Raw genomic sequence first — 14,174 nt, forward strand, 5'->3', positions numbered from 1 at the left:
GACCCTGTGATCATGACCTGAGCTGAAGGCAGTGGCTTAACCCACTGAGCCACCCAGGCACCCCTATTTTTTTTTTTAAGATTTTATTTATTTATTTGTCAGAGAGAGAGTGAGCGAGAGCGAGCACAGGCAGACAGAGTGGAAGGCAGAGTCAGAGGGAGAAGCAGGCTCCCTGCGGAGCAAGGAGCCCGATGTGGGACTCGATCCCAGGATGCTGGGATCATGACCTGAGCTGAAGGCAGCTGCTTAACCAACTGAGCCACCCAGGCGTCCCTAAGATAAATTTTTTTTTTACATGATTCCTTCTCACAGCAATTTGTTTTCCTTTTTTACATTCAAATCTTTGATCTATTTGGAATTTAACCAGATTCAAGGTATGGAGAGGGATTGAACCTTATTACTTTTTATCTAGATGAATACTAATTGTCTTGATGTCAGTAATCGAATAATGTATTTTTTCATCAGTGGGGATTAGTTGAAAATGTACAACATGTTAATCATCATAATCATTGTTCCTATTTAATTAGGACTTACTATGTGCCAGGAATGATGCTAACCACTTTACATTTAGTTTTCACAACAACCAAGTGAAGTGTGCTCTAGAATGATCTTGAATTTATGGCTGATGGAAAATGAGGTTTGGAGAGGTGAGGGCACTTGGCCTTCCTGGAAGTTGTAGGGTTGGGAGTTGAGTCCAGGCTGTGCCTGCATCCAAAGTCTGTGTTTTCAACCCATCTGCTGACCTGCACCCATTGTGTCTGAAAAATCCACCCAAGGTAGTGGAATTAGATGATGGAAGTATGAGGCCAGGCTTCAGGAGCTTATGGATCAGACAGAAACACAAAATATACTCACACAGAGCAAGGAGCAAGGAAAAAATGGATGCTGTCCATGTGTCTGGATGTGGGTGCTTTTTATTTTTTAAGCAGGACAGGAATGTGGGGGTAGAGGCATGTGGAATATCACTGGCATGATGGTGGATGAGGATAAACAGACAGTGAGGCTGGTGTAGTCAAGCAAGTCTTCCTGGATGAAGGGGAATGAATTGGTTCTTAAAGGTGCTTTGGCAGAGACACTAAAGCATATCTCCGTAGATTCTCTTTTAGGGTCAGGTGTAGGCCAGGCCAGTGGGAGCATTGGGTGGGTCTCGATTGGAGAAGGCTGTAGGTGCCAGGCTAGAGTCCGGACTTTCTTCTGGAGGCACTGGGGAGCCATCAGTGGTCCTTGAGCAAGACACCAAAGAGAGTGGAGCCTTATTATCAGGGGATGGAGTGACAGGAGAAATTAGATACATTTTCAGAAGATCTCTGTGCTGCTTTGTGGATATTGGATCACAGTGGGACAGGAGTACATGTGGGAGATCAATTAGGAGTCTGTTGTCATAGTCGAGTGAAGAAGCTGATGGCATCCTGGACTAGGGGGTAGCTGTGAAGACAGAGAGAGGTGAGGTGGGACGGTGCTTCATCACACACACAAGGAAGTGGGCCACCATGAGCAAGTGTCAGCAGACACAATAACCACCAGATTTGAACCCATGAAGATTTTAGAATTTATACTTATGATATACAGAATTTTAAAAGGAATAAAATATTTAAGTACACTGAAATTTAATCACCAGAAAGGGATGGTGATAATCATAAAGCAATACATTAAAAAACAGATTTTTAAAAGAACCAAATCAAACTTATAGAGATAAAAAGTAGTCACTGAAATTGAAAACTGGGAGGCTGAGTTCAACAGCAGATCATTCAGAGCTGAAGAGAGAATTGGTGAACTGGAAAAGAGATCTGAAGAAGTTATTTAAACTTTGGCCCAGAGAATCAAGAAGAAAAATATAAAAGAGAAGTTCAGAGACATAAAAAATTACCAAGAAGGTCTAATGTCCTTTTAATTGGAGTCCTAGGATGAAAGAATAGAAAAAATAGGGGAGAGGAAGGGATTAAAAAAAAAATTGATGACCTGACATTTTCCAGAACTCAAGGAAGGACATGATTGCATAAGAAGAAACAGCACAAACCACAGTAAGCAGGATTAAAAAAAAAAAAATCCTCACCTGCCCATGCAGTGAAATTGTGAACGCCAAACACATGATCCTTAATTAAAGAGAAAAGATAGACCATTGACACAAGATCAGTTATCCAGCTGAAATGACTTCCCAATAGCTACAATGGAATCTAGAAGTCAGTGAGTGAGATCTTCAAAGTGTTGAGAGAAATAGAGAGAGGGGGGAAGGGAGGTTGAAAATGACTTGACCGGTTCAGGCAGGGAGAACTACCTGGATGGAGGCTCAGAGGTAGGCCTGCCCAACATTTTTGTGAGGGGAGATGTATTGGGATAAAATAATGGAGGGTTCTGTGTACCAGGGTGAAGAGTGTGATAGTACAGGATGAAGGGAATTAGACTATCCTAACTACATTCAAATCCCAACTCTGCCACTTCCTAGCTATGGGGTCATGGGCAAAGCTCTTCTTTTGCTGTGTCTCAAGTCTGCAAGTGTGGGTAATTACAGCGTCTACATCAGAAGGCGGACATGAGAACTCCATGATTTAATACATATTTAATGGTAATTGAATTTTTAAGTTAACACAATGCCAGTGTCTGGTAGGTATTTAATAAATGTTAGCACTTGTGCCCTCCAGGAATTGATAGCTGGATCAACCTGAGCCGTGTGGACCCAGATGCAGAGGTTCAGGGTGAGATCTACTTGGATGTACAGATGCTGGAAGATACACGGGGCCGTTGTCTACGCTGTCATGTGCTCCAGGCCAGGTATGGTCAGGATGGAGGACAGTGTGGGTTTGGTCTGAGAATGAACAAGAGTTCACTGGATTCTCCTAGTTGTGTTGGCTTTTGAGACCACCTCACTCCTGGGGTACTTCTGGGCTCACAACCAGGATCCCTTGCAGGCAAACAGTCCAAGTTCACCAAGTTTGCAAGTTCCTGGGGTCAGAGCACAAGCAAAATCTTTGGGTCCCCAGTGACCAGCAGCCAAAGGTCAGACACTCAGGATGGCCAGAAAATGTGTGGAGGTGTATTAATCAAATTGTAAGTGATAGATACCCAATTTGTACCAGTTTAAGCAGATTGGCTTATATGAATGACATGCAGCTACAGGTATGGCTGGATCCAGGTGCTCCAACAGTGAGATGAGGAATCTATAGACAGATTTCATGGCTTTCTTTTGTGTTAGTTTCAGTCTCAGGCAGTCTCTCTCCAGGTGTGGACAAAGAGGACCCCAGCAGTCTCAGGATGGCATCCTACCAACTTGGTAGGTCCAACTGAAAAAGAAATTTCCTTCATTATTTCCAACTAATGTCCTGGAACTGATTCTTATTGGCCAAATATAGGGCACATACCGATCTCTGAACCAATTACCTGGACTCTGATGGGTCAGGCCTGACTCCCACACCACTCCTGGACTGGAGAGAGGGTTCAGCCTACCTAAGTTATGGGAGCTGGGAGTGTGAAAGAGGGGCAGGTCCTGTTCCAAAGAAACAGGAGAAGGAAGATGGATGCAGGATCAGCAAAACCCACAGATGACCCTCCAGGGGCACCAGCTCATGGGATCTCCATCTCCTCTCCTGCTTATTTATCACTCTGTAATCCCCTTCTCTCTCCCTCAGCGATCCCATCATTCTGCTTCCTTAAATACTCCCCTCCCTTCCCTCCCTCATCTCCCATCTTGTCTTTCTGCCTTGTTTTCACACCTTACTCCCCCAACCCTCACTTTTATACCAGTCCTCACTCAGGTTGTGGAGGATCTCTCTTTCTGCTTGCTGTGTGACCTTAAAGCCTTTTCTTGCCCTCTCTGTGCCTCTCTCACCATCTCCAGATTTCTGTTGCCAGCTGGGGCTCCTCGAAGTCTGGATGGAGTGCCAGGGTGGCAGAGGACAGGCAGAAGCACTGAGCATGGGACAGGGGGCTCCTCATCTGCTTTGTGCCAGTGGCCTCCTCCCCAGCCATAAGGCTGTGCAGGAGCCTTGTAAGCAGGAGAGGGACTGATCGCTGTCGCTTAGCAACTGGGCTGGCTCCTAGGAAACCAAAGAAGGCTTTGGATGCCAAGCAGGGGTGGGAGAGGAGCAGCAGGAGGAAGCAAGCAGCCCCTGGTGGGGGGCTGTCTCTGGATTTGGGGGACTTCAGGAAGGAGGGATTGGGGAAGCTGTCTGAGGTGAGACTTTAAAGTTGTCATGGCAACCAGAGACAGGGGGTCCTTGCCTCAAGCCTTTTCTTGGGTCCTAGGCAGGGTGTGGATATGAGTATTTGTTGAATGAGTGAATTAATGAATGAGCAAGCACTCACATCCCACCTGCTGCTATGCTAAGCCTTTTATATATGTCATGTCATTTGAGCCTTGGCCCTGTGAGGTTGATCTTATTGTTTCCATTCTCCAGATGAGGAAACTGAGGCTTGGGGTCATGAAGGGACTTTTCCCAGTGTCACTCAGCCAATGAGTGGTGGAGCCAGGCTCTGAGCCCTGGCATCTGGTCTCCTTCCCCGGGGGCTCCAGAGAAACCGAGGCTCCCTTCCCACTCCCCACTGCGTCTTCACCTCCTGGACCTCATGATTTAGGACTTGACCTTCTCGTGCCTCAATTTCTTTATCTGGAAGATAGGGGCATACTAGGGCTTCCTCCTAGGGTAGCGCTGGTCAACAGGAAGATACTGGGCTTGGTGGGCAGGGGGAAGGGTGCTCCTGACTGGGTCCCTACAGTGGAGGCCAGAGGCCTTTGAACGGTCTATCCCGAACCCCTTTGCAAGGTCCGGCTTGGGTCTTGGTCGTCAAAGGTCCTGTATCCCTCGCTCCTTTCCTCATCTGTCTGCAGGGACCTGGCCCCCCGAGATATCACCGGCACATCTGACCCATTCGCACGCGTGTTCTGGGGCAGCCAGAGCTTGGAGACGTCAGTGAGTGGTGGTGTGGATCGGGGGAGGGGTGGGCATGGGGGCGAGCCCTCCTCAGCTCTCCCTCCCTCCTCTTCCCCCAGACCATCAAGAAGACCCGCTTCCCACACTGGAACGAAGTGCTGGAGCTGCGGGCGATGCCGGGAGCCCCAGCCCCGCTGCGGGTGGAGCTCTGGGACTGGGACATGGTGGGCAAGAATGACTTCTTGGGTATGGTGAGCGCCCGCTCCCCTGACACTCTCCATGGCTCCCCACTGCCTCCAAGAGGGAAGGGGAGGGGAGATGGGCTGTGCATCCTGGGATCTGGAAGGATAGATGTGAAAGCTGTCTCAGCGGGCTGCTTGGCCAGACCTGGGTGATGCAGGCCCATTGCCCCGTTGTATAGGTGAGGAGACAGAGGCTCTCCAAGGGGCAGGAACCTACCCAAGGTCACAGTGTGGGCCCAGATTCTCATTGGGGTGAGAGGACTCAGTATGACCATGTGCTAAGTGCTTTTCTAGCATAATCTCAGGCTCAAGATCTTTCTCTTGGAACCTCAGTTTACACATCTGTAAAATGGGTGTGACTGCCCTGCCCCTCAGTGGGAATGGATGTATAGACGGGGCTGACAGTTTTTAAAAGGAGGCAGGATTAGAGCAGGTTATGGGTTGGCTTGGTTATGCACAGCCAGCGGGGAAGGGAGCAGAGGAGTAAATGGAGTAACCACTTTGGGAAACAGTCTGGCCATTCCTCAAACGGTTTAAGACCGTCCCCACATGCCCTGGCAACTCCACTCCTGGCCATGCACCAAAGATCAATGAAAACACATGTCCACCCAGAAGCTCATACATGAAGGTGTTCACAGCAGCGTTGTTTGTGATAGCCAAGAGCGGAAACAACCCAAATGTCCCTCCATGGTCGAATGGGTAGATACAATGTGGCTGGTTCTTACCACGGAATATTACTCGCCCATGAAAGGGAATGAGGTCGGGTCACCCGCTACAGTGAGGATGAATCCTGGAAACATGGTTTCGTTTAGATGAGATGTCTGGAGTAGGTGACTGTGTAATGACAGAAAGTAGGTCAGTGGTGGCCTGGAGCTGGCGGCAGGGGTGGGAGACGGGGACTGACAGCCAATGAGCGCAGGTGTTTGGGGGCAGACAGAAAATGTTCTGAAGTTAGTGGTGATGGTTGCGCAGCTCTGTGAGTAGACCAAAAACCATTGAACTACGCACTTTAAAGATGTGAATTGTATGGGATGCAAATGACATCTTTATGAAGTTATTTTAGAAGAGAAGCGGTGGGGTTCAGGGCCCTTTGGGACTATCTTTAAGCTTTCGGACAGATGCAATGTGTGTCCCCAGAAAGAGCTGAAAATGTCCTCAGTCTAGATATTTGGTCTCTAGCAGCTGTGTGACCTCAGGCAAGTCACTCCGTCTCTCCAAGCCTCAGTTTCCCCAAGTGTAAATTGAATGTTGTCTGCAGGCCCTCAGTGTCCGGGCAGGAGTTAATAATTTGGGGCTGGGGGAGGGGGTGTAGCTGCGGCTGCATCGATGGGGGTATGGTAGTGGAGAGGAGGTGGCCCCTGGCAGGCCAAGCCTCCCCTGCTTAGGTAAGCAGTCAGCTCTTCTAGGCCTGGGTGGGGACTTAGGCTGGCAAGGTCAGGTTCAGCTGAGAGTCTACGTGTCCTCCCACAGGTGGAATTCCCCCCACGGGTCCTGCAGCAGAACGCCCCCAGAGGCTGGTTCCGTCTCCTGCCCTTTCCCAGAGCCGAGGAGGATTCTGGGTAAATGTGGGTGCGGAGGGAGGTGGCTGGGCTGAAGTCAGGATGACTGCCATCTTCAGCTTGTGGGCAGGTCCTGCGGGGTGCCCATGTCAGCCCCCAAGCTGTCACCATGTCACTCCGTTCCCTTATTTAACACACGTCTTACAATATGCGTGTACTTATGTCCAAAGGAGTTCACCATGTACCCACCCACCTGTTTGCACATGAACATATCAGCTCACACTAGTCGATGCGTGTTCTGAACCCTGGGCCCTTCCATGCCTGTGCACACCTGTTGACACTGGCCTTACAGCGACCACACTGCTTACATCGACTTTACCTGTCCATTCCTAGGCATCCCTTTCAACATCTGTTCACCTGCCCACACTTGCCTGCATCGGGCTACACTGTCCACACCTGCCCCCACTGTCCATTCACTGTGTACACATTTTTTGACGCCGGCCACGTCCTTCCACGCCCGTCCTATGTGTTGACACTGTGCTCGTCCGTTCTGTGTATCCCCGTCAGGACTGGTTCCCACCTGCCCACACTGGCCATGCCTGTTCCCGCCTGCCCACAGCTGTCCCCATCTGCCTTGTTTTGCTAACATCCATGCTCCTTATCTGTGTTCACATGTGCCTCTCTCGGCCGTCCGCGCCTGCGCGTACATACTCACTGTTCCCTCACCTGCGACCTGACCCTGGCCAGGGGGACCCTGGGCGCGCTGCGGCTGAAGGTGCGCCTCATTGAGGACCGCGTCCTCCCTTCCCGGTACTACCAGCCGCTCACGGAGCTGCTCATGGCATCGGTGCTGGGCCCGGCAGAGGTGGGTATATCCATTCCACTGGGGATCCAGATGATGGGCCCTTCCCGGGGTTCTTCTGCTGTGGGGTCGCAGGGCCCTGGGCCACCTCTCCTGCCTCCTGTCCTTGCCCAGGAGGATGCTGCCAGTCCCCTGGCCGTGCTGGAGGAGCTGACCTTGGGGGACTGCCGCCAGGACCTTGCCACCAAGCTGGTGAAGCTCTTTCTTGGCCAAGGCCTGGCCGGACCCTTTCTGGACTATCTCACCCGGCGTGAGGTGGCCCGGACCAGTGAGTTGCCCACATGAGCCCCAGACATCACACCCCAGGGATGGGTCCGCACGGGTCTCTCAGGGAGAAACGGGGGCTTCAGGCAGAGGTCAGGGGCTCCTATATGTGTGGGTGGGGGGGTCCCTATGTCTGGTACCAGCAGCCCTCTGCGGATGCAGCCTTGGATTCAGGTGCTGGCTTTGCTACTCTTGAGCTGTGTGACCTTAGGCCGCTCATTGAACCTCTCTGGGCCCCTGGACCATGAACGGCGTTGATGCTGCAGCTCTACCTGATTCCTGAGGCTGGAAGAATCACGACTCCCACCTTGGGTGGGTGGGGTGAGGTGGATCCGGCCCCAAACCCCAGCAAACACTTCCCTCTGTCCTCCCAGCTGACCCCAACACCCTCTTCCGTTCTAACTCCCTGGCATCCAAGGCAATGGAACAGTTTATGAAGGTGAGCAGGTAACGCCCGGGCCCAGCTGCAGCTTTTTCTCCTTTTCTGTGCTTCTTGGGACCCCAGAGCTTGGCCAGCCTCGGTTGGCTCAGGGTGGCTGAGCCGGGCTGCTGGTGGCTGATGCCTGGCCTCACCCTGAGATTCACCTGGATAGCGCCCCCCGCTCCCACTCTGGGGCATGCCTCGGCCTTGCTCTGAGCCTCTACCTGCACGGTCCCCCCTGTCTCAGCTGCTGGGCACGCCCAGCCTCACGCTCCGCCCCATCCCATGCGGTGCCTCCTGCCCCCAATTCGTGGGCACGCCTGATCTCACGCTCGCCCCCATCCCACGTGGTCCCTTGCCCCCAGCTCGTGGGCATGCCTTACCTGCACGAGGTCCTGAAGCCGGTGATTCACCGCGTCTTCGAGGAAAAGAAGTACATGGAGCTGGACCCGTGCAAGATGGACCTAGGCCGCTCCAGGTGAGCAACGCCTCGGGGGCGCACCCAACCCCCCGGGAGCCCCCTGGTCTGCTCAGAGCCTGGCCAGGTTGGGCCTGTGCCAATGCCCCCCTGCTCTGGCGCAGCGGCTCAGGAGCTCCGCATTCCAGCAGAAAGCCTCACTGGGAGCATGGCGATCCTCGGGCTGTGTCGTGTATGGGGATGGGCAGGACTCTGAAACTGAGCTCCTGGTTTCAAATCCCAGCTCTGAGGAGGGCAAGACAGACCCTACACCTGTGTAGAACATTACAGGTAGAAAGGTGTCATTCCAGCATCCACTCAACAAGACAATGGTTGAGAACCTATTGTTCAGACACTGGCTGAACGCTGAGTCCAGAGCAGGGAATATGTGGACGCAAATCTGCCTTCCATGGGGAGGTAGCCAGCCAGCTAAAGAAGGTTATTGAAGGTTGTCAGGGGAATGGAGGGAGCTAGAGCAGGGAAGGGTTGTGGGAAGTGCCAGGAGCAGAGCAGGGACTTGCAGTGTCTCAAAGGGTGGCCAGAGGGACAGTCTCATGGAGCAGGGGACCTTCCAGCAGAGACTTGAAGGAGAGGAGGGAGGGAGGCATGCACATCTGGTGAAGAGTATCCCGGGCAGGGGGAAGAGCATGTGCAAAGGCCCTGAGGTGGGAGCGTGTGTCCGGCATGTCCCTGCTGACATGTCCGGTGATGATGTGTGATGGGGAAGGGATGGTCCCTTAGAGGAGGGGACGTTTAAGCTCAACGTGGGTGCCAGAGTGTCTCAGGCTAAGGGAACAGCGTGGACAAGTCTCCGTGACAGGAGTGAGCTCAGCATGTTTGAGAAGCAGCCAGAAGCTTGGTGGGAATGGTAGGAGGGGAGGTTGGGAAGGTGGGTACTCTCAGCTCAGTGGGGGCTGGTAGAGGGTTTTGAGCAGACAGATGCTGGGCTTGGAGGCACAGCCACTCTGTTTCCCCAGGAGAATCTCCTTCAAGGGCACACCCTCGGAGGAGCACGTGCGGGACGCCAGCCTCGGGTTGCTGACGGGCTACCTGGGGCCCATCGTGGACGCCATCGTGGGCTCTGTGGGGCGCTGTCCGCCTGCCATGCGCCTTGCCTTCAAGCAACTGCACCAATGCGTGAAGGAGCGCTTCCCCCAGGCAGAGCACGAGGTGGGCCACGTGTCCCCATGGAGCAGATGGAGAGACTGAGGCTGGGGAAGGGCCGTAGCTTGTCCAGGGTCACACAGGGAGGCAAGGTGGGGCGGGGGACAGAACCTGGGCGGCTCCCGCTCAAGTATGTGTCCTGTCAGAAGTGGGGACAGGATTCCCGGCAGGGTCTGGGATCCAGGGGTGGTGGTAAGAGTAGTGACAGCAGCTCCTGCTCTATATAGCCCTCACTGGGGGTCAGACCTACATGTACGTGTTCCTTGCTTGTCATAGCCACCCGATGAGACGGGCACTGATATTCTTCCATTTCCCAGAGTAGGAAGCAGAGGCCCAGAGAGATTGAGTCCCGTGGTGCTGGGATTGGCACATGTCTAGGCAGGCTGGCACAAAGTGAGTGCGTCTTAAATTCAGCTCTCAGAAAGACAGAGTGTGAGCGAGAGGGAGTGAGAGCACTCGAGAGCGAGTGAGCCCGCTGATGCTGGCAGGTGCTCTGTAGCAGACACTCCAAATAGCCCCAGATAACCCCCCACATGTGCTAGTGCTCTGCCACTGTTGACTTAAGAGTTGGGACCCCAGGGACTGCCTCGGGCAGGTGAGCTGAATGAAGGCAGCAGGCCGGTGTGGGGCAGCAGGGAGTGGTAGGGACTGCGGCAAGCTGGTGCTCCCACGGCTGGTCTTAAGGGGGCCGCTCTGGACAGTCAGTCATGGCCACATAGGAATGGGGACCCAGTATGGCCAGATCGTGAGAGTTTCTTTTCTAAAGGCAACCTTCTGGATTTTATGTGAGGTCTCTCATTTTTAAATGTTGGCACTGATTTGCTTAACGACAACAGTAACAACAACACAACAACGCTTTGAGCCAGCTGTTACACATTTGCAGCCGGACTGGTCCATGGGTTACCGGGGGAAGCCCCCCTGGGGTAATGGTCGGCATCCCTTCCACGTGGCTGTCTTTGTCCTGTCTTACAAATGGTGTCACATCAGGCTCTTACATAGTGCTGATGTCATAGACACGCGGACAGGGGGTTCACGTTGTAGAAAAATCTGAGACCTGCTCAGTGTTGGAGACGTAACGGCCCAGTCCCTAGAGCTCGATTTAAGAACCCTTGGTTACGCCACACTTCTCTCCACGTTCTGTTTACAGGTGGGGAAACTGAGGCCCAGAGAGGTAAAGAGCCTTGGCAGAGGACTGTGGACTCAAAGCGAGGCCTCTGGTCTCCCAGCAGGGGTCTCTCCCTTCTCCCCTCGGCCCCCCGCTGAGGAATGAGCTCTGTCTGGGCTCCAAACTGGGACCTCATTGGCTTTATGCCCCACTTTGCCAGGCTCTCGCCTGGGCTGCAGGTGCTAAGTGGGACACAGTGGGGCAGGGGGGAGGGAAGGGAAGAGGGGAGGCCAGCTCCCTAGACAGCCTGGTCCTTGTGAGGGACCCAGTGTGACTCCCGAGTGTCCTCCCGTCCTCAGTTCCCACGGTGGGCAGAGGCCATGGGCAGGGAGCAGGGACTTTCTCAGGCCCACGAGGGTGAATGGGGTCACGGAAACCCAGAGGAACTCCTTTCTCTGCTGCTCTGACACCTGTTCCTCCTCAAGAAAGGAAGTCAGAGCTGATGTCAAAGACTAAAATTACCCTGGAATACGGCAGATGGGAGGGGGGTGGTGGCCTTGGGGGCAGCTCAGGTCCCAGATGAGGGTGGAGCTGGGGGCAGAGACCCACCTTCTGGGCAGCGTTAGGAACCGGTTGTCACCAGGGCTCACTGTCAGCACGGAGGTGCCGTAGGAAGTTGGCACATACCCAGGGAGGGTATTGTCTCGAGTGTGAATACGGCCCCTAAATAAATACTGGCGCACATTCTCGGGCTAAATATAGCCGGGCAAGTGTGAAAGGTAGGTGGGGAGTGATCTGGGAAGAGCTAGATGCACCCAGGATAAAGGCACGCCCTCTCTCTGAGCTGCCTTTGCTTGCGGCGCTGGCGGGAGGGTCAGGCCTGGGACTCACCTGCAGGTGGGCCAGCCCGGGACTCACACAGGGGGGCACCGCCCTTTACAGTTTGTAGGAGGCAGAGCCTGGGGCGGGGGGCGCACAGGACAGGCTCAGGAGCCAGCCGGGCTGGATTCACTCTTGAGCTTGTGTCCTGGTCCAGAAGATGGGGACAAGAGTACCTACTCCACGGGCTGGTTAGGGGTTCAGATGAGTTCCTGGCACTCAGCAAGCGGTGTGCAGGGTCGGAGGCAGGAGAGTGTGATGAAGAGTCGAGGGCTCCGGTCCTGCTTGGGTTCAAGTCTTAGCTCTGCCATTTACAGCTGTGTGGCCTTGGGCAGGTGACCTCTCTCTGGGCTTCAGTTGTCGTCCCTGTAAAATGGAGATAGAATCCCTCCCAGGGTGAGTATGAAATAAACAAATGTGTGGCCAGTTATCTGGCATGGTGCTATTAATAAAATAAATCATAGGTCGGGAGATCGAGTTCTGCCTCCTCCACTCATCTGCTGTGTGACCTTGGGCCAGTCACTTGGCATCTCTGAATTTCTGCTTCGTCATCTGTAAAAGGGGAATAATGATGCTGCTTCCTTTCTAGGTCTGTGCCCTTAGCACGGTGCTTGGCACCAAGCAGATTCTGAGGATGCTGGGCTAAAGCTGATCATGCAGGATTGGTATTGTTACTCTATTTTCCAGGTGGAGAAACTGAGGTCCAGAGAGAAAAAGCCATCTTGGCAGACCAGTATGGTCTTCTGGCCCATCTCGAACCCCGCTTCCCCTTGCACCACCAATCTGTAGTCCTTCCTGCCTCAGTTTCCCTATCTGGGAAGTGGGTCCTTGGGGGCTGTTCTCACCTGCTGCTCCTCTCGGCAGGACGTGAAGTACCTGGCCATAAGCGGCTTTCTTTTCCTGCGGTTCTTTGCACCTGCCATCCTCACCCCAAAGCTGTTTGACCTCCGGGACCAGCATGCAGATCCCCAGACCAGCCGCTCACTGCTACTGCTTGCCAAGGTGCCAAAACTGGAGTCCCACAGCCTGGGTGTTCTTAGCCAGGGAAAAGCATAGGAACAGAGCTGGAAGGCCAAACCGACAGAAGACCCAAATGACACCGAGAGAAATCCATCTCAAACACCCATTAGCCTTCCAACCTGAATGTGAAGGCATTCGTTCATATGTTCTCTAATTTTGTCTCTTAAAATGAAAACCCTACCCTTCCAGGAGGAAAGTGGGAAGCGGGCTGGTAGTCACTTACACCTTAGTGTGAATTAGACCATCCTTTGCAAAGTGGCCATATTTTGAGGTTCTGATGGGCTCCAAGGTATGCATGATAGGATAGGGCAGTCCTTAGTAGGGGAATCAAGCTCTGGAAGGAACAGAATAAGGGCACTGGGGGTGCATATCTGTCCACGGGGAGGGGTAGATATTGTTCGAAGCAGCTGCTACTATGAGTCTTCCCCTTTCATTGAGCACTGATTTGAGAGTCAGGACTCAGGGGCTTCTGGGTCTGTAGGCAGCCCTTCCCTCAGCAGTGACCTTCGCCCTGGCATCCCTTGCTTCTTTACTCCAGGCTGTGCAGAGCATCGGAAACCTAGGCCAGCAGCTGGGCCAGGGCAAGGAGCTATGGATGGCCCCTCTCCACCCCTTCCTGCTACAGAGTATCTCACGTGTGAGACACTTCCTGGACCAGCTGGTGGATGTGGATGGGGAGGAGGGTGAGTCCCTGCATTCCTGACACATCTGGGACCTGCCACCTTTGTGGACCTGCCCTTCCCCCTCCCACAACCCCACCCCAGTACTGAGACTGTGGACTTGTGGGTCAGCTAGTCAGTCAATGAACATTTCCTGGCCCCACCTGTGCTAAGTCCCAGAGATGAACAGAGCTCAGGCCCTGTCCTCCAGGCTATCCCAGCCAGTGTGGAGATGTGTGTGGGTGCTGTCGCATCATGCGCACACAATAGAAAAATGTCTCTTAAGTGCTTACTAGACACTGTTCCAGGTGCTGGGGAAATAGCAGTGGATAAGACAGAAGAAACCCTTATAGGTTTCTTATTCTAGCAGGGACCATGGGCTAAAAGAAAGAGGAGTTAGCAAATAGTACAGTATGTTCGGGAGTGATTGTGTAGGGAGAAAAAATAACAGAGGGAAGAGAATGTTGGGGTGGGCGTGGCAGGTTGAGATTTTAGGTGGGGTGGCCAGAAATGGCCTCACTAGGGTGCTATCAGAGCAAAGACTCAGGGAGGACAGAGAGCATGCCATGAAGATCCCAGGGAAAACTATTCCAGGCTGGGAACAGTATGTGCAAAGGTCCTGAGGTGGCGAACAGGGAACCACAGGGAGGAGCCAATGTAGAAGAGGGAATGAGGGGGCACAAAGGAGAGGTGGGGGCCAGACTGTGTGGGGGCTTCATAGGCAGCTGGGCTTTGAT

The 14,174-nt window shown here is 53.3% G+C and overlaps 1 protein-coding gene and 1 long non-coding RNA gene across 8 annotated transcripts in view; one reads left to right on the plus strand and one right to left on the minus strand.

Annotated features, from left to right (window-relative positions):
* The window catches only part of RASAL1 (RAS protein activator like 1), a 30,607-nt gene that overhangs the window by 11,569 nt on the left and 4,864 nt on the right, over window positions 1-14,174 (plus strand). For 3 of the 7 annotated variants that reach the window (XM_082698395.1, XM_082698392.1, XM_082698396.1), the window contains 11 exons: window positions 2,640-2,769; window positions 4,823-4,904; window positions 4,985-5,116; window positions 6,578-6,666; window positions 7,354-7,471; window positions 7,583-7,736; window positions 8,107-8,171; window positions 8,519-8,631; window positions 9,588-9,780; window positions 12,623-12,760; window positions 13,317-13,461. In XM_082698395.1, the coding sequence (XP_082554521.1) occupies window positions 2,717-2,769; window positions 4,823-4,904; window positions 4,985-5,116; window positions 6,578-6,666; window positions 7,354-7,471; window positions 7,583-7,736; window positions 8,107-8,171; window positions 8,519-8,631; window positions 9,588-9,780; window positions 12,623-12,760; window positions 13,317-13,461 (1,282 nt within the window). In that variant the 5' untranslated portion in view covers window positions 2,640-2,716. Of the gene's footprint in view, window positions 1-2,639; window positions 2,770-3,217; window positions 3,269-4,822; window positions 4,905-4,984; window positions 5,117-6,577; window positions 6,667-7,353; window positions 7,472-7,582; window positions 7,737-8,106; window positions 8,172-8,518; window positions 8,632-9,587; window positions 9,781-12,622; window positions 12,761-13,316; window positions 13,462-14,174 lie in introns of all 7 variants that reach the window. The other 4 variants (XM_082698390.1, XM_082698394.1, XM_082698391.1 and 1 more) reach the window with 3 other exon arrangements.
* On the minus strand, window positions 2,539-3,973 carry LOC309847799. The gene is made up of 2 exons (XR_014302631.1): window positions 3,824-3,973; window positions 2,539-3,278 (listed from the first exon to the last, which is right to left on the minus strand). It is a non-coding gene; the product is annotated as an uncharacterized lncRNA (long non-coding RNA).

Source organism: Mustela nivalis, assembly GCF_964662115.1.
Source record: "Mustela nivalis genome assembly, chromosome: 14".
NCBI classification, from domain to species: domain Eukaryota; kingdom Metazoa; phylum Chordata; class Mammalia; order Carnivora; family Mustelidae; genus Mustela; species Mustela nivalis.